The 24,385-nt window shown below is 31.5% G+C and overlaps 3 protein-coding genes, 1 long non-coding RNA gene and 1 pseudogene across 5 annotated transcripts; all 5 read right to left on the minus strand.

Moving 5' to 3' along the window:
• Window positions 1-3,386: 3,386 nt before the first annotated feature.
• Window positions 3,387-4,958, minus strand: LOC101255991 (UDP-glycosyltransferase 89A2). The gene has a single exon (XM_010322519.4). It carries the CDS (start codon window positions 4,854-4,856, stop codon window positions 3,459-3,461), a length of 1,398 nt encoding a protein of 465 aa, XP_010320821.1. The 5' UTR covers window positions 4,857-4,958; the 3' UTR covers window positions 3,387-3,458.
• A 2,156-nt stretch (window positions 4,959-7,114) lies between these two features.
• On the minus strand, window positions 7,115-8,929 carry LOC101256587 (UDP-glycosyltransferase 89A2-like; annotated as a pseudogene).
• Window positions 8,930-11,809: 2,880 nt separating this feature from the next.
• On the minus strand, window positions 11,810-12,870 carry LOC101256875 (enoyl-CoA delta isomerase 1, peroxisomal-like). The gene has a single exon (XM_004238965.5). The coding sequence runs from the start codon at window positions 12,775-12,777 to the stop codon at window positions 12,088-12,090; it is 690 nt and encodes a 229-aa protein (XP_004239013.1). The 5' UTR covers window positions 12,778-12,870; the 3' UTR covers window positions 11,810-12,087.
• A 674-nt stretch (window positions 12,871-13,544) lies between these two features.
• On the minus strand, window positions 13,545-14,993 carry LOC101257169 (enoyl-CoA delta isomerase 1, peroxisomal-like). The gene has a single exon (XM_004238966.5). It carries the CDS (start codon window positions 14,304-14,306, stop codon window positions 13,617-13,619), a length of 690 nt encoding a protein of 229 aa, XP_004239014.1. The 5' UTR covers window positions 14,307-14,993; the 3' UTR covers window positions 13,545-13,616.
• Window positions 14,994-20,964: 5,971 nt separating this feature from the next.
• Window positions 20,965-24,011, minus strand: LOC138348492 (uncharacterized). 2 transcript variants are annotated; one of them, XR_011221108.1, is made up of 4 exons: window positions 23,594-23,796; window positions 23,400-23,474; window positions 21,334-21,824; window positions 20,991-21,213 (listed from the first exon to the last, which is right to left on the minus strand). It is a non-coding gene; the product is annotated as an uncharacterized lncRNA (long non-coding RNA). The 2 variants fall into 2 exon arrangements; XR_011221107.1 differs by having other exon boundaries at window positions 20,965-21,213; window positions 21,334-23,474; window positions 23,594-24,011.
• Window positions 24,012-24,385: the final 374 nt, after the last annotated feature.

Genomic DNA, 24,385 nt, shown 5'->3' on the forward strand with positions numbered 1-24,385 from the left:
ACCAAGAAAAAAGAAAAAAAAATGCAAACGAAAAGATCACTGTGAACATAAATTTTTGTGGACAAGAAGGACACAATAGAAGAACTTGAACTTTCTTTCCAAAAGAAAAGTAAAATAATCGTAATTTTTTTAAAACATTAATATTTTTGTTGAATAGTTTTTCACGTAAACAATTATCATTTTAAGTACTGTTTACATTTGTTATTGATCAGTATTGGTGTTTAAAAAAATACTTGGTTATGATTGTGTTAAATAAATTTTAAATTGTACTTATAATTATAAATACGTTGTTATGACTTGTGTTAAAAATACTTATGTATCAATATTACTTTTGTTTAATAAACTATGTTATTCACTTATAATTATAAATAAATTGTTGAGTAACGCATATACTAATGTATCATGTGCATTCGATAATGCATCAAGTACATTTAATTTGATAACATTTGTTAAGGTTACTGTATCACAATGACTATACATCATGTATCATGTAATGTATATTAAGTATCATGTGTGATAATTTATTTGATACATACATTAAACAACTATTTTTAGCACAACTATTGAATTTGTGTTGAAAAATACCTTTGTATTAATATTACTTTTGTCAAATAAATTATGTTATGCACTTATAATTATAAAAAAATTATTGGGTAACGTATACGCTAATGTATCATGTGCATAGACTAATGTATCATGTACATTTAATTTGATAACATTTGTTTAATTATAGAAATTTATAAATGAAGACAAATATTAATTCTAAGATTAAGGAAAAAAATATTGACATTAAAAGTCAAACAAAATAAGTTTTTAGAGAAACACTCCAACACTTAAGTTAATGTACATTGAAAGTAGTATTAACTAAAGCACTGTCTATCCATCGATACACAGTAACTATTCCGAATTAACTAATGCATCATGATTTGGTGGTGTGAAATGAAGCCTAGACTTTGATGGATCGTCATTATCACTAATATACCTTCTGCGGCCTTTTGACTGCCATATTTTTTTTAGCAAAGCTGCATATCTTCTCATAATCAGACCAGAAAGCATCAGATTGGATTGAAATTTCATCGCTAAAAATTTTAGGAAACGCGCTACAAACAATCCACAATCCCTACAAATATAGAAGATACATCAAAAACGAATTTAAAATATACTTCAAAATTTATAAAATTTACAGTGTGTCGCTTCCTTGATGAATAATGTCTTGTGCATAATCAACAAGAAAAGGGTGCTTTGGTTTTAATAAACCTTCAATCCTTGTCCTTATAAGTATCAAGAGATAACCAGTTGATTCGCTTCGATTGATAAAAAAATTCACTGTTCTAGAGGTAAGTAGGCGACATTAGAGATAATTTTTTAATGTCACTCGAATAAATTTTTCTCCTTGATCCAGATGTTGAGTCGTAAATACGTATTAGTCTCTTTTTCAAAACAACAACCAATATCTAATAAAATTATCCATCACGATTCATTGGTAACCTAGCCGAAATTTCAAATCATTAATTATGTATAAACATCACACATGCTGAATATATTTATAACTTGATACATTGAAAAAAATATAGACAAATGAACAAAAATTAAAGACATAAAAAAGTAGGGAAAAGGGTCTGATATACTCCTCAACTTTGTCATTTAGAACTGATATACCCCTTGTTATGAAAGTGACTCATATATACCCCTACTTGTAAACAAATGGCTCACATATATCCTTTTCCTCTAACGGAAATGAAAAAAAATAATTTAATCTAAATTATTATTATTTTTTTCTAAAAAATATAATCCTATATGAGTAAATTTAATCCTCGTCAAATATATTTTTTTGACTTTTTTTTGTTTCAATGACTAATTTATAATTATTATTTTGATAATCAAATTTATTTATGTTTCACTAATATTCTTGTAAAACTTATTGTAGATGACCAAATTTTTTCTTCGAATACGAAATTAAATTACAATACACACAAAAAAAATAGTTTATTTTTTTCTTTAAACTAAGGAATGAAAGAAAAAAAATAAGAATAAGAAACTCAAATAATTATAATAAAAGAAGTGAAAAAATAATTTATGTATGAAAAAAAATTAAAATATACCTTGAACTTTGATAGAAGAATTATATATACCACTAAATAATTTTTTAAAAAAAATTAGAAGTAATAAATATAAATTTAAAATTAATTTTTTAACTTCCGTTAAATAAAGGGTATATGTGAGCCATTTTGTAACGGCAGGGGTATATGTGAGCCGTTTGTATAACGGTAAGGGCATATATGAGCCACTTTTATAACGAGGGGTATATCAGCTCCAAATGACAAAGTTGAGGGGTATATCAGACCCTTTTCCCAAAAAAGTATAAACATGATACATGTTGAATATATTTATAACCTGATACATTGAGAAGAAAAATTGATAAAAAATTTTATGAATTGAATAAAAAGCATGAGACATAAAATAGATATAAACATGATATATGCTGAATATATTTTAACTTGATATATTGAGAAGAAAAATTAACAAATTTTTGTATCAGTTGAAAGAAAAGGTTGAGAAAAATATTCATGAACTTTATAGATTTGTATCAAGTATATGCTATGTTAGTACTGATACATCGTGAAGTTTATTAAACGTATCATATGTTCTGATTGATTGAGAACATAATGAAAAAATTGAGATTTTAAGAATCAAACATTAAATTACATAATGATATATTACAATATGATAACATTAATCTATCAATAATGTATCATAAATTTCAAATTAACAACGATTTAAAGTTTGAGCAATAAAAAAACACAAAAACAGATCAAAACTCATTACCTCGAGTAGATTCGAACAAGATATTGGGGATGATACTTTCTTTTTACTCCTTTTTTTAGGGATTTTCCCAATCATTGCTTTTGAAGAAGAAAACACATTCTCGATACTCACCATTGGTCATAACTAGAGATTCAGATAATTTTTTTGATCTATTCTCAACCCAACCTATGTCTTCATATTCATAAACTCGATTAGTGTCGGATGACATTATCTGAATAATACCTAAGATAAATGAAGAGGATCCTCCATAAACATATCAAAATTTTAATCCTTTTAAAAAAATTATGAGCAGAAGTAATGAAATAGAAACAATACCTAGAAAGAATGGAAAATTCTTTGATCGGAGAGAGAAATAAAATTGAAATTCAAAATTAGAATGATAAGATCATGAAAAAGAAAATAGGCGTGATTTCAGGAGTGAAATATTGGAGAGAGAAACATGGGTTAAGAGATAAAAGGTTATATATCTAGAGAGTTGAGTTTAAGGAGTAAAAAAGAGATTTTAATAATATTTTTTTTAAAAAAAAAGAGAATAATAGAAAATAAATAAACTAATGGTGTGCATATAAATAATTTTTTATTTTATCAAAAGTTAGACCAACTTAAAATTATTTGGCCCCTTGCATGAATTTTCAACTTTCTAGTTGGGCCAACTCTGTTACAATGGCATCTAAATCTCTTTTAGAGCTCCCTCCAATTTTAACAGCTTCATAAGCTTCATCTTTCAATTCTTTGGCCCTCTTCTTAAACAAATCATTATTCATTGCCTCATTAATTTTCCGACCCAACTCTATCGGGTCGGGCACTGAGTCTGAGCCCTCACAAACTCGGATCGATGTCTTCATATTGTCCACCAATAACCACGTATTTATGAATTGATCGGCCTCCATGGGCCATCCTAAGATTATTACTCCCGCCACTATCGCTTCCATCACTGAATTCCAACCACAGTGACTCAGAAATCCACCAACAGCTCGATGGCCCAATATCTCCACTTGTGGGGCCCAACCCTTTATTACTAGTCCTCTCCCTAATACTCTCTCCTCAAACCCTAGCGGCACCGATCCGAAACCTTGTTCCTCTTGTTGGGCCGTCAATTGTTTCGCTACCAATATGAACCTAACTTCACTTTTCTCAAGCCCAATAGTTAAAGCCTCCATTTGGGCCTTTGTTAATAACTTTTGACTTCCAAAAGCTACATAAAGAACAGACTCATTAGGACACTCATTAAGCCAAGTGAAAATTTTCTCATTTGCATTATCATCACACTTCCCATTTCTACCCGGCCCACCAACTAAATTTATCGGTCCAATCGAATACACGCGTTCATGGCCCATTTGCTTCTTCAAAAAGCCCAAGTACTCACTATCCAAAGTCTCAAAAGTATTGAAAATTGACCCAAAACTCTTACCATTTGCAATGAACCCATTTCTAACAATCTCCCAAGTTGGATCATCTTCTTTAAACTTCAAAAACACTGAAGGAAGATGTTCCTTCACAAATCTTGGGCTTTTAGGAAGCCCATTAAACTCAAGAAAGCCCAAACCTTTATAAGCCTCAATATTCTTCCAGACATCAAAAAATATAGAAATCAATAAAGCTCCAACACCATAAAATACAATTCCGGGTACACCGATTTCTTGGGCCAAATCTAAAGTCCAGCCCAAGAAGAAATCATAAATAATCGCCACGGGAGGATTTGATTGGGCCTTAAACCATTCTACTATTGGGCCGCGAAGCTTACTAAGCCCAGCAATAATTGGGGCATTGCCGGAGTTTCCAACATCCTTAATGTTTTCAACTCCGGAAGGAAGAGATGGGTGGCCCGGAAACGGAAAGACAAGAATTTCAACCGATGGGTGTGTAGAAATAAGAGGATCGAGAATCGGGACATTTTTAGGTGTCACTAAAACAGTAATTTTAAAGCCGTGGAGAAGAAGTTGATGAGTTAAATCAAGAAGGGCAAGTATGTGACCTTGTGCTGGATATGGAAAAATTAAGATATGTACACCATTTTTAGAGCTTGACATATTTGTTTGAGATAATTTGGCAAACGAAAAAATATTCTTGGTAGTAAATATGTGTATTGTTTGATTATTTTATAATGATTTAGATGTGGAATATTTTAAAAAAATTTCTTGATAGCAGCATATCTACTTTTTATTATTTTATTCTATTCTTTTTATTTTTTTATATTCCAATAATGGAGTGTGTTTCAATTATTAAAGCATATCACGGGTTACCAATACCATCTATCACTATCAACTTTTATTTTTATTGTCTGTTAGTGTTAAAGCATCTAAATACCACCATTCATCAACAACAATCACAATTCTCATGAGTTTGATTTGATTTTAATCCCTCAACTAATGATATCTTCTTTTAAAAAAATATTTTTCCTTCTTGAAAAAAATTGAGATCGAATTTAAAAGTGATTTTATGAAATAATAACAAATAACTGTCATTATCAAAATCAATTAGTATAATTAGGGTTGTTCACGGTTATGGTTAACAATCAAATCAAATCGCAATTCGAATCAAATCGATTAAAAAAATCGATATTTGGTTTAGTTTGATTTTTAAATTTTAAAAATCGATACTTTTTGGTTTGGTTTTTAAATTTTGAAAATCGATACTATTTGGTTTGGTTTTGATTTTATTGAAAAAAAACAACCGCAAAAATAACCAATCCGAACCGATAGATTAGATATATAAATTTTATAATTATTTATATATTATTCATAAATAAATTAAAAATATTTTGTTAAATATTAATTAACTTTAGTCTTTAACTTTATCATTTTGTCAAACCCAACACTTTAGCCCAAGTATACCAATCTTAAATTCGAGTCCATCAAAATCTATTTTAGTCTTTACCTATTGTACTTCACAAAAATAGTTACAGTTTCTCTTAATAAATCAATTTATTCATGTAATGATAACTTTAACATTGCTTAATTGAACCAACATTAGCTTTTCATAGATTGTTCATGTACTTGATGTTTGTGTATATCAAGATATATACGTTCTAAAAAATTATTACTTTCAAACAAAAATAAACCAGAAAAACCAAACCAAACCGATAGTTACTTTTTTCTTTTGATTTGATTTGATTTTAGAAATTTAAAAAAACATTAGATTACTTTAATTTTGATTTTAAACAATAACCGATCCAAACTGAATCACTAACCGTTAATACTAGCTACTACCTACACCCAACTATTAGCCAACGTCAGTCTCAGTCGACATCTACAACCATCATTGCTTAGGTAACCATTACCACCATCAACTCATGTATATTTTAAAAAATATTTTGTAGATACATAATATCTGATTAGTTTTATATTTATTATTAGAAGTAAACAAATTAATTTTTGTGTATTAGATGTTTTAAAAAATTAATCTTAATTATAATATGCAGATTTTAGTACAAATCTCAATAATTCGCATATAACATTCAAATTTAGATTTCTAAAATCTTATTATCCAAATATGTATTAAGATTCAAACGTATTAATTAATTTCAATAAAAATAAATGCAACCTAAACCTTACTTTACTAATATTTTTTAATATTAAAATATAGCCTTCTCTACAAAAAGTGCAAATAGCAAAAATCAAATATTATAAAATTTGTAACAATTATGATATTTTAATAACAAAATATTATATATATATATATAGGTTTACAAGGTCACAACCTTAAAAAAATTATGATACCCCAACTTCACTATGAAAACACGTACATACTTTCATTAATTTACTCTCCTTTAAACACCTTTTTAAGTTCTTAAATAAATTTAATTTGTTATTCAAATCTTTTAAAAGAGTAATAAAAAATATGTGAAAATTGTGAAAGATAATATAGTATAAGATTAGATTCATAATTCAATTAAATAATAAAGTATATACTGTATAGTTTCTTCATATACGGAATAAACTTGTCATAAGGTTGTAACAATAAAATTATACGTTTATTACTCAAAATTAGAAAGGATAGAGGTTACTATAGGAATATGATTCCAAAAGGTTGAATATTATATATCGATACATAAAAATATTGCAAGTTAGTTCTGTCACTCAAAAAATTATGTATCATAAGAGATTTAAATAATGTTACATTAAGAAAAAAGACAATGGAATCGAAAAAAATGTGTTACACCTGCTTTATATTTGAGCTGATATAATTTAATTAACTCAATAATTTATTAAAAATAATTTTTTAATTTCACAAGGTGGGAAAAATACGAATAAACTACCTTACGAGACTCCACTTATAAATCACAATCAACATGTAAATCTAATAGATCAACGTTGCAATCTAGAAATTGAATTCCAAAAACAAATATACATTATAAGAAATGACATTTATTTGTAACAAATAATGAGGCATCTTTAGAATAAATAGAACATTAGATGAACAAGGTCAACTTGTCTCATTTTCCTTCCAAACATTATCACATAATTTTTACATAAATTTATATTTAAGTTTAAGAATACTTATCAAGAGTTCATCTAGGCCCAACTTGAAATAATTAGGCCCATTTGCATGAATTTTCAACTTTTTAGTTGGGCCAACTCTCTTACAATGGAATCTAAATCCCTTTTAGAGCTCCCTCCAATTTTGACAGCTTCAAGTGCTTCATTACTCATTTTTTTGGCCCTCTCCTTAAACAAATCACTACTCATTGCCTCACTAATTTTTCGACCCAACTCCATCGGGTCAGGCACTGAGTCTGAGCCCTCACAAATTCGGATCGATGTCTTCATATTGTCAACCAATAACCACGTGTTTATGAATTGGTCGGCCTCCATGGGCCATCCCAAAATTAGTTTACCAGCCACTATCGCTTCCAACACAGAATTCCATCCGCAGTGACTCAAAAACCCACCAACGGCTCGATGGCCCAATATCTCCACTTGTGGAGCCCAACCCTTTATTACTAGGCCTCTCCCTAAGACTCTCTCCTCAAACCCTTTTGACACTGATCCAAAATCTTGTTCCTCTTGTTGGGCTGTCAATTGTTTAGCTACTAAAATGAACCTCACTCCACTTTTTTCAAGCCCAATAGTTAAGGCCTCCATTTGGGCCTTTGTTAGTAACTTTTGGCTTCCACATAAAGAACAGACTCATTAGGACACTCATCAAGCCAAGTAAAAACTCTCTCATTTACATCAACATTAGACTTTCCAATTCCAAATTTATTGGCCCAATTGAATACACACGATTATGGCCCATTTCCTTCTTCAAAAAGCCCAAATACTCACTTTCTAAAACCTCAAAAGTATTGAAAATTGACCCAAAACTCTTACCATTTGCAATAAGTCCATTTCTAACAATCTCCCAATCTGGATCACCACCCTCTATAAACCTTTGAAACACTGAAGGAAGATGTTCCCTCACAAATCTTGGGCTTTTAGGAAGCCCATTAAACTCAACAAAGCCCAAATCTTTATAAAGCCTTAAAATTCTTCCAAATATCAAGAATAAATAAAGCCCCGGAACTGTAAAATACAATTCCGAGTACACCAACTTCTTGGGCCAAATCTAAAGTCCAGCCCAAGAAGAAATCGCAAATAGGATTTGATTGGGCCTTAAACCACTCTACTATTGGGCCACGAAGCTTTCTAAGCCCACCAATAATTGGGGTGTTGCCGGAGTTTCCAACATCCTTAATGTTTTCAACTCCGGAAGGAAGAGATGGGTGGCCCGGAAACGGAAAAACAAGAATTTCAACCGATGGGTGTGTAGAAATAAGAGGATCAAGAATCGGTACATTTTTAGGTGTCACTAAAATCGTAATTTTAAAGCCACGAAGAAGAAGTTGATGGGTAAAATCAAGAAGGGGAAGTATGTGACCTTGTGCTGGAAATGGAAAAATTAAGATATGAACACCATTTTGTGACATTTTTTATTTTTCTCACAACAAGTTGAGTGAGTTTGAATTTTGAATGAACTTGTAAATATGTTATACTTTAGTGATGTTTATTTATATGGTGGAAAATGGAGGAAATTTATTGGTAGGTGCAATTATTAAAGAAAGGCAAATAAGAGATGACTCGTTTAGTTTTGCACAATTTAATGAAATTTTCTTGATAATAGCATATATTATTTATAAAGTAGATTGTAGTAATTTGTTATTATGGAACTTTGTGGGGTTTGGGCTATTAAATTTATACATGTGATATGAGTGGATGCTGATCTTTTAATATTTATCTTTATTTGCTAAAAAGCTAGTATGTCATGTGCAAGTACTCTTAAATTTGTTATGAATTAATAGTTGATAGTTTCAATTTTTTTTTCATATGAATGTTTAAATTTTTATTAAAAGTTATATGTTTTTACGAGAATTTGAAATCACCTGTTATGTCATGTGATAGATCAAATGTATATCTGAATTTAGTTAATTAAATAACTTTAAAATTTTTTATCAATAATTTAAAAACGAAACTAATAATTCATGCGAAAATACTTCTAATTCAAACGAGAAAGAGTGAGAATTTAGAGATGTCTGTGTTTGAAATTAAAGAAACCAAACTTTATTATTAATTTGATTTATAGATTTAATTAATGGACATAATTAATTTAGTTTTTTTTTTTTTACACCATACAAAAAATAGTCAAGATGCTATTTAGTTTCACTGTCCCTTTACTTTATGAGTGTGGGGCTTATTTTTATGCTATTGCTTTTTAAAGCAGCAATAATGTCAACGACCATATTTTATCGAGAGTAATTAGTTTATTTATTATTTATCGGGGGAATTATACTAATTTAAGTTTTAATTATTAAAACTTTCAAGAGTTTTACGTATCACTTTCTCTATTATATTTCATGTTTAGGATAGATGACTAAATTCATGAAATATATGTATTGGTCGAATTTTAAAATTGAGATATAAAATTTATTTATTTAAATTAATTGGATGTAATTGATTTCCTTAATTAAAGGAATAATTGAGGATTTTCAAAATATATAGATAATTAATTAATTTTATTATTCTTTGAAATAGTAATTTTATTAATATTATTAATTTAAGATAAAAACATGTATATCTTGGTAATGTAATTTGATTAATTTTTAAATCATTACTCTTAAGATAATAAATTCAATAACTTGATATGTCTATTATGATGTATCTAACAAACTAAACATTTAGATACATGAGTATCATACAAGTACATTCGTATGTATCATAAATTTATCTAGCATTAATTTATGTATTTGTTATACGCATCTAGTATTAATTTTATGTATCTATTTATATATATCTAATATTAATTTTATGTATTTGTTATACGTATCTAGTAGTAATTTTATGTATCTAAATTCATACATTATATCAAAAAATATGTATATTGAATACATAATAAGCATATACATTTAATTATGTAGATCTAAATATGAAATACAACTGAAACACATGAATTTAGGACAAATTAGGATTCTAGAGAATCTGTCCTATCATTAATAACATCTTGTTGTTAAAAATTATGTATACAAAATTTAATGGTGGAAACATATACATGTTCATATACCCCATTACTAGAAATACAACTCGAATCTTAATTAAGAGTACTACTTATTGAATACACATATTTCAAGGAATATATCAAAGCAATATTGGATTTGCCACATTCATGATACGGTAACCAAAGAAAGTTTTCACTTGGCTTGACGAAGGGAAACTTACATAAATATACTATAATAAAAAAATATTTATCATTTATAGCAGTAACATTTTTTTCACATGATCACTTTTAATTCATTTATAATACAAGTTTAATACATATAACAAAGAACAATTTATTATTCACATATAATACAGGTTTTAACGATGGATAATATATTTATCACAGATTTTAACACACTTATAATACAATATGTCAAATTTTTACCAAACAAACATAATATTTCAAAAAACAATTATAATTCATATATATTGCATACGTAATTCACTTTTAATTCATATTACAAATTTAACATAGTATTACTATAAATGATAATAAATTAAAAGTGTTGCTAAAATCAATAATTATTTATTAAAATGTATTAATTTATGTAACTTTTCTCTTGATGAATGAGTCTGTTCTTTACGTAGCTTTTGGGAGTCAAAAGTTACTAACAAAGGCCCAAATGGAGGCCTTAATTATTGGGCTTGAGAAAAGTAGAGTGAAGGGTTTGGATTAGTGCCACAAGGGTTTGAGGAGAGAGTTTTAGGGAGTGGCCTAGTAAGACATCGAGCCGTTGGTGGGTTTCTGAGTCACTATAGATGGAATTCTGTGTTGGAGGCGATAGAGTCGGGAGTACTAATTTTGGGATGGCCAATGGAGACCGACCAGTTCACTAATTTTGCTAATTCTTTCAGCTACTGTGTTAAATGAAAAATCTTATGATTTTACATCAAAATTTAACTTAAAAACCAGACTACGATATAAAAGACATTACTCTTAATTTTATGTAAATTCATGAAATAGATTGTTATATCAAATTCAAACTAAATTATGTAGCTCAAAATTAGAAGACCAAGTCCCACCAATTGCCAAGGTCTTCCATATGAATCACTCTACCTTCAGTATCCTCAGTCATGTTGATTACTTATTGAACTTTCTTAAGTAACATATCAATCATGTTGGATACTTATTCAACAATCGAATCTCTCAATTAACATATATGTTCTTATACATACTTATCCAAGTAACGTTTCTTCCTTTCAAAGCCAAAGCATTCATCTTCTCAAACCCACAAATAACATGACCAATGTCCAATATTGTTGAGTCTAAGCATACATTTATATTGTCGCCGACTCTCCGTGGAAAGCTAAGAATCAAAGGATTGCTTTTCAAATGATGTTTTATTGCTGATGGGAGTTGCTCCTTTTTTCAAGTTGAGAATGAAACTGCTATTTCACAAATGCAATTTGGCGAGACTTTCATACTTGGATTCAATGAAAATGGCTAAATCTATAGGCTAGAGGAATAAAAATTGGCTAATTGTAGTGATATACAATATAGGATTGAAAAGATTTACAAGAAATGCAAGGATTTTTTAGAATACCAATTGACCTAAAGAGAAAAGATCCTTTACATGCAAAGTACTTTGTCTCATCAACTCAAAATTAAAATTTTAATTCTCATTAAATTCTACTGTTCTACACACTAAGGAAGATGGATACATAATTACATAAAGAATCAGAAACAACAAGAATCATAAATAAAGTTATGGACTCGATTTTTATTTTTAATGTATTCCAACTTACTTGTTTACAATCTAGATGCAATCTCATTGTTTAGCACAACCAATACATCTGAAAACACAAGCTTCCTATTATGTGCGTAAACTTTCCCATCCCATTTCCTCGCCATTAACACCTCCCCAAGCTTTATAGCCTCCTTCATCGTCTCCGCTGCACCCTGGTGCGCGGAGACGACGATACCCTGCTCGATTGCCATGTCAGCGGTCAATTTTGTACCTCTCATATCCACTTCACGCCAAGCTACAGGCGACTTCACTTTGTTCTTCACCAAAGTCACAAACCAATTCGGAATTTTCAATCCGATATCAATTTCACTCATGTACAGAAATCCACGATCCTTTCGCATCAGGATGTAATCATGGCTCATCGCCAATATGAATCCGGCCGCCGAAGCATGGCCGGTAACAGCCGCGATCGTAGGCATAGGAAGGTTGAAAAGTTCAGAAATGAGCGATTTGAGCTTGGAATCCATTAACTCTAAGCTGGATAGATCGGACGAAGCCAAATCGAGATCGTAGCCATTAGAGAAGAATTTGCCCTGAGCTGTAGTGATTAAAACGGAGCTGCCTGTTGCTTCCGCCGTTATCCGTTCGAGAGCGGATCTGATTGAATCAATAAGAGAAGGATTTAGCCTGTGCTCATCGTCGCCGGTGAGTGTAAGAATGAATAAATTCCCCTGTTTCTGTAACGTGCACATTTTTCCTATGAACTTAGCCCAGTTAGTAGTGTATACTTTTTTTTATATGCAAATTTCCCCAATGACAGCTGCCTAAATGTTGACTAATTTTTTATTTATTCCATGTATAGTATCTATATTAAAGCCTGATTATTTTAGACTTGTGCCTAAGACGCTATTTGAATTTTAAATTTGTGCCACATAAAGCTCTATTAAAAAAAAAACGTTTTGATCAAGAATTTTTTTCTATATCCAGGCTTGAACCTGAGATATCTCTAATTAATAGAGGATCAGTCTCATACGTTATAGGGTGGTTGAATGTTGACTAATATCATAGACTATTCTCCTCTGAGTAGAGATAATCATTAGTTATTAATAGTTGTGTAAATTGAAACAAATGTTTAATATATACATTAATTTGATCGATATATAAATATTTGATATAGGTAAATTTTTATTGAGCCGTACATAGTTAAGTATTCAATTCTATTGCTAAGCTAATAGAGGAGTTATAATTTTTTTTTATAATTCTCTTGTAGTGCTAATTTTTTCGAATCTAACATTATTATGATCTTCATTTTTTACTATTCCTTGAAAAATTTACACACACTCTGGCGTTAATTGGAGTAGTTTCCTAGCTAAATCCAATGCTTTTTCTGCTTCGAGCTCCAGAAATACTCATTGTCACAAGTGATGTTGAGATAATGGATCGTAAATTCACTATACACGAATTTTATTTTTATTGTTGGCCCATAATTCATAAATATTAATGGATTATAAAGAGATTCTTTTTAGCGAACATGCCACAAACTTATTCCTATTTTATTTATTTATTTATTGTACCAAATTAAGTCTCCAAATTACAATTTAGATACCATTTTACTAGGCAGCGCAACCAAAACATCAGAAAACACAACCCTTCTGCTGTGAGAGTAAACTTCACCATTCCATTTCCTCTCTATCAACTCCTCCCCAAGCTTTATAGCCTCCTTCATCGTCTCCGCTGCACCATGGTGCGCGGAGACGACGATTCCCTGCTCGATTGCCATGTCAGCAGTCAATTTAGTACCTCTCATAACCACTTCACGCCAAGCTACCGGCGACTTCACTTTGTTCTTCACCAAAGTCACGAACCAATTCGGAATTTTCAATCCTATATCGATTTCATTCATGTACAGATATCCACGATCCTTTCGCATCAGGATGTAATCATGGCTCATCGCCAGTACGAATCCGGCAGCCGAAGCATGACCTGTTACAGCCGCGATTGTTGGCATGGGAAGGTTGAAAAATTCAAAAATGAGGGATTTGAGCTTGGAGTTCATCAACGGATAGCGCGATGGATCGGACAATGCCCAAGTCAGATCAACGCCATTAGAGAAGAATTTGCCCTGAGCTGTAGTAATTAGAGCGGAGCTGCCGGTTGCTTCAGCCGTTACGCGATCGAGAGCAGATTTAATTGAGTCGATAAGAGAGAGATTTAGCCTGTGTTCATCGTCCCCGGTGAGTGTTAGAATGAATAAATTTCCCAATTTCTCTAATGTGCACATTTTTTTTGCTTATGATTTTTGTCAAATTAAAGTATTACTACAGCATCAACTTTATACCGGGGAAAGGTTTGAGTGTAGATGGTACTATAAATTTCTAGACTACTCTAAAAATTTTGTTTTTCAAAAGCTTTTTTAGATCACATGGAACATATTTCTAGATTCTAAGTTTGCAAAAAGTAGCTAAGCTTACAAAATATTTACAAATTAAGTCCAAACATATTTATATGGTATAGAATTCGAATTGAACAAACAACTTCTATACATAAAATACACTTTGGAGTTTGTTTAACCAAGTTTGATTTACTGCTGATGTTTCGATAAAAGTGAATATTTCAATAAAAGTGGTGTTTTTTCAAAATTCGTTAAACTTTTAATGTTGTACAATTCTACTCAGTACTCATTCACTCTCTTGTTCTATTATGTAATTATCATATTAGTTTCTAGTTTCAACTTCCTTTTTTTTCCTGTCCATTCATGAATCTATTATTACTGTTGATCTCTTTCTCTTAACCTTTATTCTTTAAAGTAATCTTCTTTAACCATACCCCGGATTTGGGAATATATATATATATATATATATATATATATATATATATAAAATTGTATAATTCGCTGGCTCTTCTTCAGATTTGTATAATTTCGCTGGCTAACCATTAGTATAAATTGTTGTCAGTTTCTCGTTTGTATAAATCGTTGGCAGCCTATCTATTTAATTTTATATGTTTGTATATTCTTAATAAAATTTGAATTTGTATACAATTGAATTGAAATAAAACATTTATTTATTAAATATCACTATCTCTTTTTATACAAACATAAATTATATTTTATATTTTGTATAATTTGTGTTTATATAAACCGTGAAAGACAACATATTTGGTGTACCCTATCATTTTGAGGCAAGACATGTTAGCAGGTTTTTTGAAAACATTATCCCATTAAAATTTATCATTGACGTTTAGTTTTAAGAGTATTAGACAATTTGTTTTAGATTCTAGTTTTGATAGTAAACATTGATAGTTTTTATTCTACTTTGAGGACTATGTGTTGCATTGGTAAACAGAGTTGTGTTTTTTAGTACTATTGAACTGAAGTGTTCAAATATGCAATTTTATAAATGCCACCAAAATTGATACCTTAGCGGTAATGGTTAGAATCTTTACCGTCCTTTTTTAGAATTATCGCTAAAATTATTTGAAACATTAAATTCAGTGACAATTAACTAAGTATTTGTATTAGCAACAACTTATATGGCTGCAAAGGAAGAGAACATCATAACCAATGTCGTCTAATCGTAATTATTTGGTTTAGACACCTAAAATATTGAGGCTCGAAAGATTTTAATGGTAATTTTTATGATTTTATTTTCATCTAAGTTTAAATTTTATGTTAAGAAAAAGAAAAAAGAAAAACTATCTATATTTTACCAAAAATATTTTAAAACTTCGAATTAAATAACTCAAATCTTCATATTAATAAATAAAGTTTTACAATACTATCCTAGGTAATATATTGTAAACACATAACTGACATCCAATTAACTAGAATTAATTCTTAGATATATATTACTATGTGAGGCTAACTAAAAGTTTAATGTCATATAAGAATAATGTAATGAAAACAAGTATGTCAACAAATATGACTTTATTTATATTCTCTGTCTATATAATTAAGATTTTCATTTAAATTTTATCTTATACCACTAATTTTATTGAAATTCCTTGTCTCTATGTTGCAAATTTTAGGTTTACCTTTCCCTTTACCAGAAAATTGCAGACAAATAAATTAGTTTGAAGATTGGTATTGACGTTTACGCAATTACAAATTTCAGTCCATCAAAACAAAAGTATACAATATATTAAGCTAGAGGTGTGTGCTTATCGTTTTTCATTCATTCCATATGAGCATCTTAGGATTCACACTTTTTATATAACTAAACAAATACTAAGAAATATGGACTTTGATTTCCAAATCCCGTAAACAAAAACTTTTCTTTTAAGAAAACGAAGCTACACATGAATTTTGTGATTTGAATTTTGGTTCCCACACTCCACACAAATTTAAATTACGTGGCCCCATTTCTCCACGTTAGACAAATCAGAATCTTCCTCCAACTCTAAATATGCACGTCAACTCAACCCCACACATTCTATTAAAAATATGTTGTACGAAACCATGGAAACATCCTTTCCCAAGCCACACTAGAAAATTAAAAAAAAAAGAAAAAGAAACTCCTCACGTATCTAACACATGTCACACTTTCTTACCACATGAAACATATTTCTAGACTAGTGAATTTGATCGTGCGGTGTGATTATCCATTTTATAAGTTCATTATTAATTTAAAAATTGATTTACTACTATAGTTTATAATATGAACTAAATGATAATTTTACCCTATATATGCTCAAAAATTCGATAAATGTAAAACCATAAATCCTAACTTAGTGTGTGGTGTTTTCGCATAGATATCAAAAAAAAAAAAAGCAGAATGAAAAAAAATTGTCACGATCTAACATCGAAGGCACGATTTATGTTCGTTTGAAGTTAAAAAATTCACAACTACCCCTTTTACGTTACATTTGGTGAAACTTCAAATGACCGTAACTTTTGCGTCGAATATCATTTAGGGGCGTTTTTTTAAAAGTTGCTTATTTTTTTGATATCTACGTGGTAAACTCAATTCCTTTATTCGATTTGACTTTCATTTTTTCCTTTTAATTTTACCCTATATATGGTCAAGAACCAATAAATGTAAAACTATAAAACCTATCTTAGTGTGTGGTGTTGTTTCGCACGGATATCAAAAAATTAAGCAGATTGAAGAAAAATGCCTTGATAGGACATCGGGGCACGATTTATGTCTGTTTGAAGTTCAAAAATTCACAACTACCCATTTTATATTATATTGGGTGAAACTTCAAATTACCATAACTTTTGTCTCAAATATCTTTTAGAGACGATTTTTTTTAAAGTTGCTTATTTTTTTTGATATCTACGTGGTAAACTCAATTCCCTTATCTAATATGACTTATAATTTTCCTTATAATTTACCCTATATACGGCTCAAAAACCGATAAACGTAAAACTATAAATCATATCTCAATGTGAGGTATTTTTTCGCGTAGATATTAAAAAATATGCAGATTGAAATACAAAATTGCCTTGATCGTGTTAGGACCGAAAATAAGCAGGTGTAAATGCGGAAGCTAGCAAAGCAAACCTCAAAAGACCACGAGTAAGAAGGCAACGAGAAATATACCAAAAGACACAAAGATTTAACGTGGTTCGGTCAATTGACCTACGTCCACAAAGGAGATGAGCAATCCACTATAAATATGAGAGTACAAAATACAGAGGGAAACAACCTCAACCAATTTACTTGGAATACATGGGAGGTTCACACAAGTGATAACGTATCAAGCTTGTGACCCATAAATTCTCCCCCTAACCAAAACTCTCAAAGCTTTTAAGACTACATTGTGAATGTTGATTAAGTTAGAAGGAACATGCCTCTATTTATAGAGTCCTAAACATTTTCCTACCAGAAAAAGGATTAGTCAATCCAAAACCTTTTCCTAAAAGGAAAACCTATATATGGTAAGAAATTTAGGACAAATAAAACCTAACAGATCGGACATCGGAGGCATGATTTATATCCATTTGAAGTTCAAAATTCACAAGTACCCCTTTTACGTTACATTTGGTGAAACTTCAAATAACCGTAACTTTTGCCTTGAATATCTTTAAAAGACGATTCTTTTTTAAAGTTGCTTATTTTTTTGAGATCTACGTGGTAAACTCAATTCTCTTATCTGATTTTACTTGTATTTTTTCCTTATTATTTTACCCTATATATGGTCAAAATCCGATAAATGTATAGCTACACATCCTATCTCAGTGTGTGATAATTTTTTGCGTAGATATCAAAAAAATATGCAGATTCTAAAAAAATCGCCTCGATCGAACATCGGAGGCACGATTTAGGTCCGTTTGAAGTTCAAAAATTCACAACTACCCCTTTTACGTTACATTTGGTAAAACTTCAAATGACCGTAACTTCTGCCTCTAATATCTTTTTGGAGGCGATTCTTTTTTTAAAGTTGCTTATTTTTTTGAGATCTACGTGGTAAACTCAATTCTCTTATCCGGTTTGACTTTCATTTTTTTCTTATAATTTTACCCTATATATGCTCAAAAACCGATACAAGTAAAATATAAATCATATTTCAGTATGTGGTGTTTTTTCGCATAGATATCGAAAAAATAAGCAGATTAAAAAGATATGGTCTCGATCGAACATCGAAGGCACGATTTATGTCCGTTTTAATTTCAAAAATTCACAACTACTCGTTTTACGTTACATTTGAAACTTCAAATGACCATAATTTTTTCCTCAAATATCTTTTAGAGGCGATTCTCTTTTTAAAGTTTCCTATTTTTTTGAGATCTACGTGGTAAACTCAATTTCCATATCTAATATGACTTATATTTTTTCCTTATAATTTACCCTATATACGGCTCAAAAATCGATAAATGTAAAACTATAAATCCTATATCAGTGTGTGGTGTTATTACGGGTAGATATAAAAAACAGATAGAAAAAGATCGCCTCAATCGGATATCGGAGACACGATGTTTGAAGTTTAAAAATTCACAACTATCCGTTTTACGTTACATTTGGTAAAACTTTAAATGACGGTATCTTTTGCCTTGAATAGCTTTCAGAGGCGATTCATTTTTTGAAGTTACTTATTCTTTTGAAATTTTACGTGGTAAACTCAATTCCCTTATCCGATTTGACTTTCATTTTTTCCTTATAATTTTACACTATATATGGTCAAAAGCTGATGAATATAAAAATTATAAATTCTATCTCAGTGTGTAGTGTTTTTTCGCGTAAACATCGGAAAAATAAGCAGATTGAAAAAATCCGCGATTGGACATCGAAGCCACGATTTATGTCCGTTTGAAGTTCAAAAATTCACAACTACCCCTTTTATGTTATATTTTGTGAAATTTTAGGACTCGGGAGGGGGGGGGGGAAACCTCAGGGAATGAGGACTCGGGGGTGGGGTGGGGGGTCCTTAGGGCGTGCGCCTTGAGGAGTCGGGAGGGAGGGGGTTTCTCAAGGCGTACGCCTTGAGGACTCGGGGGTAGGTGGTTCCTCGAGGCATGTGCCCTGAGGACTCGTGGGTGGGTGGGTCCTCGGGGCGTGCACCTTGAGGACTCGGGGTTGGGGTGGTGTCCTCGGGGTGTGTGCCTTAAGGACTCGGGTGGGGGGGGGGAGGATCTCTTGGGGTGGGGAAGGGTGGGATTGAGGACTCTTGGGGTGGGGTGGGTGGGGGGGTCCTCGAGGCGTGTGACTATTTTGGGGCTCGTTTGACCTTGAAAATGGGTCTTTTTGGCTGTAGTGACCAACCGACTCCATAGTTAGGTCTTATTAGACATCTGTTTAAATATTTGGCAAAAATGATCTTGAAAATCATGATTAGCACATGAAAATCAGCAAAATGAGGGGTTTACTTGCTCTGAGCTCGTTTGACCTGAAAATTGGCCATTTTGGCAGTGGTGACCAACCAGCTTCATAGATAAGTTGTTACAGACGTCCGTGTAAATTTTTGGCAAAAATGATTACGGATTTCCTCATTACCAAAAAAGATGGAGGACTATTATAGGACACGAAAATTGACGAAATGAGGGATTTTACCTGCTTTGAGAATCGTTTAACCTATAAAAGGGGTTCTTTTGGCCGTGGTACCAACTGGACCCATATATAAGTTCTTAACGAACGTTTGTGTAAATTTTTGGCAAAAATAATCTCAGAAATTCCAAATCATTAAACACACAAAAATCGACAAAATAGAGGGTTTACTTACTCTGGGGCTCATTTGATATTGAAAATGAGTGGTTTTTGCCGTGGTGACCAAATGGCACCATAGATAAGGTCTTATCGGACGTCAGTCTAAATTTTTGGCAAAAATAATCTCGGTATTTCCGATAATAAAAAATATGGTGGATTTATAACACATGAAAATTGATAAAATAGGGGTTTTGCCTGCGCTAGGCTCGTTTGACCTTGAAAATGGGTCGTTTTGGCCATGGAGACCAAGTGGCTCCATAGATAAGTTTCGAAGGGACATCTGTTTAAATTTTTGGCGAAAATGATCTCTGAATTTCGGATCACCAAAAAAATATGGTGGACTATAGCACACAAAAATTGACAAAATAGGGGTTTACCTGCCATAGGGCTTGTTTGACCTTGAAAATAAGTTGTTTTGGCTGTGGTGACCATTCGGCTTTGTAGATACGGTCTTAACGGATATCCATGTAAATTTTTCACAAAAGTGATCTCTGAATTTCGAATCACCAAAAAAATATGGTGGACTATAGCACACAAAAATTGACAAAATAGGGGTTTACCTGCCATATGGCTTGTTTGACCTTGAAAATAAGTTGTTTTGGCTGTGGTGACCATTCGGCTTTGTAGATACGGTCTTAACGGATATCCATGTAAATTTTTCACAAAAGTGATCTCTGAATTATGGATCACCAAAAAAACTGGTGAACTATAGCACACGAAAATTGGCAAAATGGGAAATTTTCATGCTCTGGGCTCATTTGACCTTTAAAATGGATCGTTTTGGCTGTGGTGACCAACCGGCTCTATAGATACGGTCTTAACGGACGTCCATGTAAATTTTTGGCAAAAGTGATCTCCGAATTCTGAATCACCAAAAAAACCGGTGAACTATAGCACACAAAAATTGATAAAATGGGAATTTACATGCTCTGAAGGACTGATCAAGTGTCTTGAGGAACCAATAACCTTATATGTATCTAATTGATCTTCTAAAGGCAGTTAACATATGTGTAACTTGAGAAAGAAACAAATAGCTTGCGAAACCTGAAGAAGGCAAACAAAAAGATAGTCATAAAACATGTAAGGTGTGCTGGCAAGAACAGATCGGACTTTTTTATACTTTAACCATCTTAAGCAAGATAATATAGCAAAGGTACTACATACCAAACCCACTGGCTCTTGTGCTGAGCCATTGCAGCTAAGCTCCTTCTGGGATGTTCATTTAGCAAACAATGCCTTACTCCACTTAAATGGAACTTAGCAGATAGAAGGGACAGCCATACGTCAAGTGGTCCACTGTACTTGCGCAATATGCTAGTGCTAATCACAGCCTCCAGTCAAAAACTTAAACCGTAAAATTGTGATATATAGGCAAAGATAACAACCATAGTCATAGGAATGCAAAACCGGTTAACATTTGAATTCTGCAAGCTATGATACTCCCAAGAAAAAGATGAGAGCATATAAGGGACGACATAGTCAGTAAAATTTGTACAGTCGATTCGGACATGCTTGGAATTGAGACACAGACGTAGTTCTTGTATGATATTCCCAAGTAAAAATCTACAAGTAGAATCAAAGGTAACGAGACAAGGGAAGAACTCACAAGCTCCCAGGCGTCAACTTCTTTATGTGAAGTATCTCGCAACAGTTTTCTGCAAATGAAATAACCATTTTATCAAGATGTGCGACAAGTAGGGAAGCTGAAAGCCATTTCTATTGTTAAAGTAGTAATTTTATCAACAGCATGAGCCGTCGAAAGACATAAAATAGAGGTTAAGCATTGCAAGGAAATTTAATTTAAAACTAAAGCTACTAATTCTAAGCCTTACATATTACACTACCAAAGATTTTACAAGACTAGTGGAAGAATATGCTACAACAACAATTACACCATAATCCCAAACTCAAGTTGGAATTGGCTGTATGAGTCCTCACTAACCATGTCACTCTATTTAAGCTAATCTTAGGCTGGTATTATACAACAACTAAAAAAGAAAAAGAATTCTTTAAGTCATGAAGAAGATTTAGTTTGAAGGCTTACATCTACAAAGGAGTGTCCAACTCATCAACGTTTCCTCGTTGTACAAAATGCACAACATGTCATCGGCATGTCAGTCAATTATAATTTCAACAAAGAAAAGTAAAGAATCCCTTATAATGATACTTAATCAAGTAAAAGAGAGATATCAAACTAAAAAGAAATAGGAACACAATGAAACTTTAATTTGCTAGTATTAAATATCAGTAATTAAATCTGTTTATAAAATCTGAAAGAGCGCATCGCCACACCCAAATAATACGTGACTAATTTCATATGCGAAGTACTATCAATGGCTACCAGAATATGATAAATAACCTTGATGGTTACAGTGACCTGAGACTCCATAATTATCAAACCTGGAAAACAAATGTCCATGAGATGATAAGGTAACATAATAAAATTTTTCTCTGCTCACAAATAACTCTAAGGCAACATTTTGGATAAAAACACAAAGGAAAAACAGAAATTACAAAATGAAAAAGTGACTGCAAATTTATTTGTGAAAAGAAGAACCATAGGAATTATTCAGATTGTAATATTCAGTGTTAGAATATAATACTACACTTGTTACAGTATTTGAAAGTCTCGAGTATTTGACAATTTTCTAAACGCAAAATTTATTGTCTACAACATGAAGTATGAAGTAGGCAACCGCTGTCTTATTCCCTAAATTTGGAACTTCATGAAGTTGCCCCAATCTATCTTCATGAAAATTTTGGCTTTCCTTCTGAAAGTCTGTCCTATATAATACCAAATATTAAAGAGGCATAAATACAACAGTCTATAACATACACATGTTTCAAAGGTACTTCTTATATTTGGTAGACACCAGGTAAGGAATGGAATATGTAAACCATTCATTCTCTGCTTAAATTCCAGATGGTAGGCATCGATCAATGAAGTCGTAATTATGGATTCTTGTGTATAAGTTCCAATTAAGCAGGGGTAAATCAAATCAAATTGATTCATCGCATCTGAAATAGGAAAATAGATTCTTTATATGCAACTAAAATGAACAAACAAAACAAAGGCTTATAACTTCAGATCAAGATTTTAATCTAGCTAAGTAGAAAAGCCACCTATTTGGTGTCAACAGGAGGAAGCTTGAATAAGCTATCAAAGAAGCACAAGCTACTCAAGATTATGCCATCTTAGTTTAACAAGATAATTAACTAAAATCAGTTACCAAATCAATTGCAGAATTGACAATTTCCTCCTTGATAATCTTTGACAATGAGTTCCATGATTTGCCAAAACCATCCTAGTCAGAACTAGGTGTTAGAACTTTGCTTAAACATTAAGAATACCTGTAGATCTGGATGGTCAAGAACTTTCACATGATGAGTAAATTATTAGAGAAGAGAAAGATCAATGACTCACTCATATCTGACTTGCTACTCCAACAATTTACAAAAAATTCCGTCGCAGAAATAGAGGAATGCAGGATCACATGAAGCCAACATAGCATTAATGTTCACAACCTTAAGTACAATCGAAGCTAAATAATGTTCTTCTTTTCTGACATTGCCCATACCATCTGCATTACCTATATTTCAGTACAATGCAACAAAGCAGAAAAAAAATACTGAAAGTTAGCATCTGCATTACCTATATTTCAGTACAATGCAAATCACTAGAACTGTTCTTTAGCAAATCGATATCAGTATAGAGTAAAAAGCATCGTAATAGTAAATACAAAAGAAAACAAGAATTGACATTTTGTAGAGAAGTCATTTAGAACTGCAGCTTGTGAGGCAGAGAGAATTTTAAAGAGTGAAGCCACCCACAGCACAACCAATGTAATGATGATTACCAACAATAAACAGTACCTCTACATTTTTGTTTCAAGTGTTGACTTGCATAATTAAGTTTGATTTATTTTATCTCCGGCAAATGCTAAAAGATGTTTGGGTTTCATCTTCTTCTGTATTAACCTTGTGGATTTATTAAACTATTTTTCATTTATCCCTTAGCTTCTTCTTATTTTTGAACCTCCTAATGAAATTCTGGTTCACCCACAGAGAGATCTACTAATAGTTTACGCTAATTAGGTCGATTTTGTTCTATTACTTCAATTTCTGATTTGTAGATACACTAATGTTTTACCCTTTGATTAATAAATTTAAAAAACACTTTTCATTAACAAATAGTGCTTAATAAAAGTGTTTTTAA

Source organism: Solanum lycopersicum, chromosome 5 (assembly GCF_036512215.1).
Source record: "Solanum lycopersicum chromosome 5, SLM_r2.1".
Lineage (NCBI taxonomy): Eukaryota > Viridiplantae > Streptophyta > Magnoliopsida > Solanales > Solanaceae > Solanum > Solanum lycopersicum.

Excerpts from the sequence above, each read along its gene's own strand:
- LOC101257169 (XM_004238966.5), bottom strand. The coding sequence starts at position 14,306 with ATGTGCACATTAGAGAAATTGGGAAATTTATTCATTCTAACACTCACC.
- LOC101255991 (XM_010322519.4), bottom strand. The coding sequence starts at position 4,856 with ATGTCAAGCTCTAAAAATGGTGTACATATCTTAATTTTTCCATATCCA.
- LOC101256875 (XM_004238965.5), bottom strand. The coding sequence starts at position 12,777 with ATGTGCACGTTACAGAAACAGGGGAATTTATTCATTCTTACACTCACC.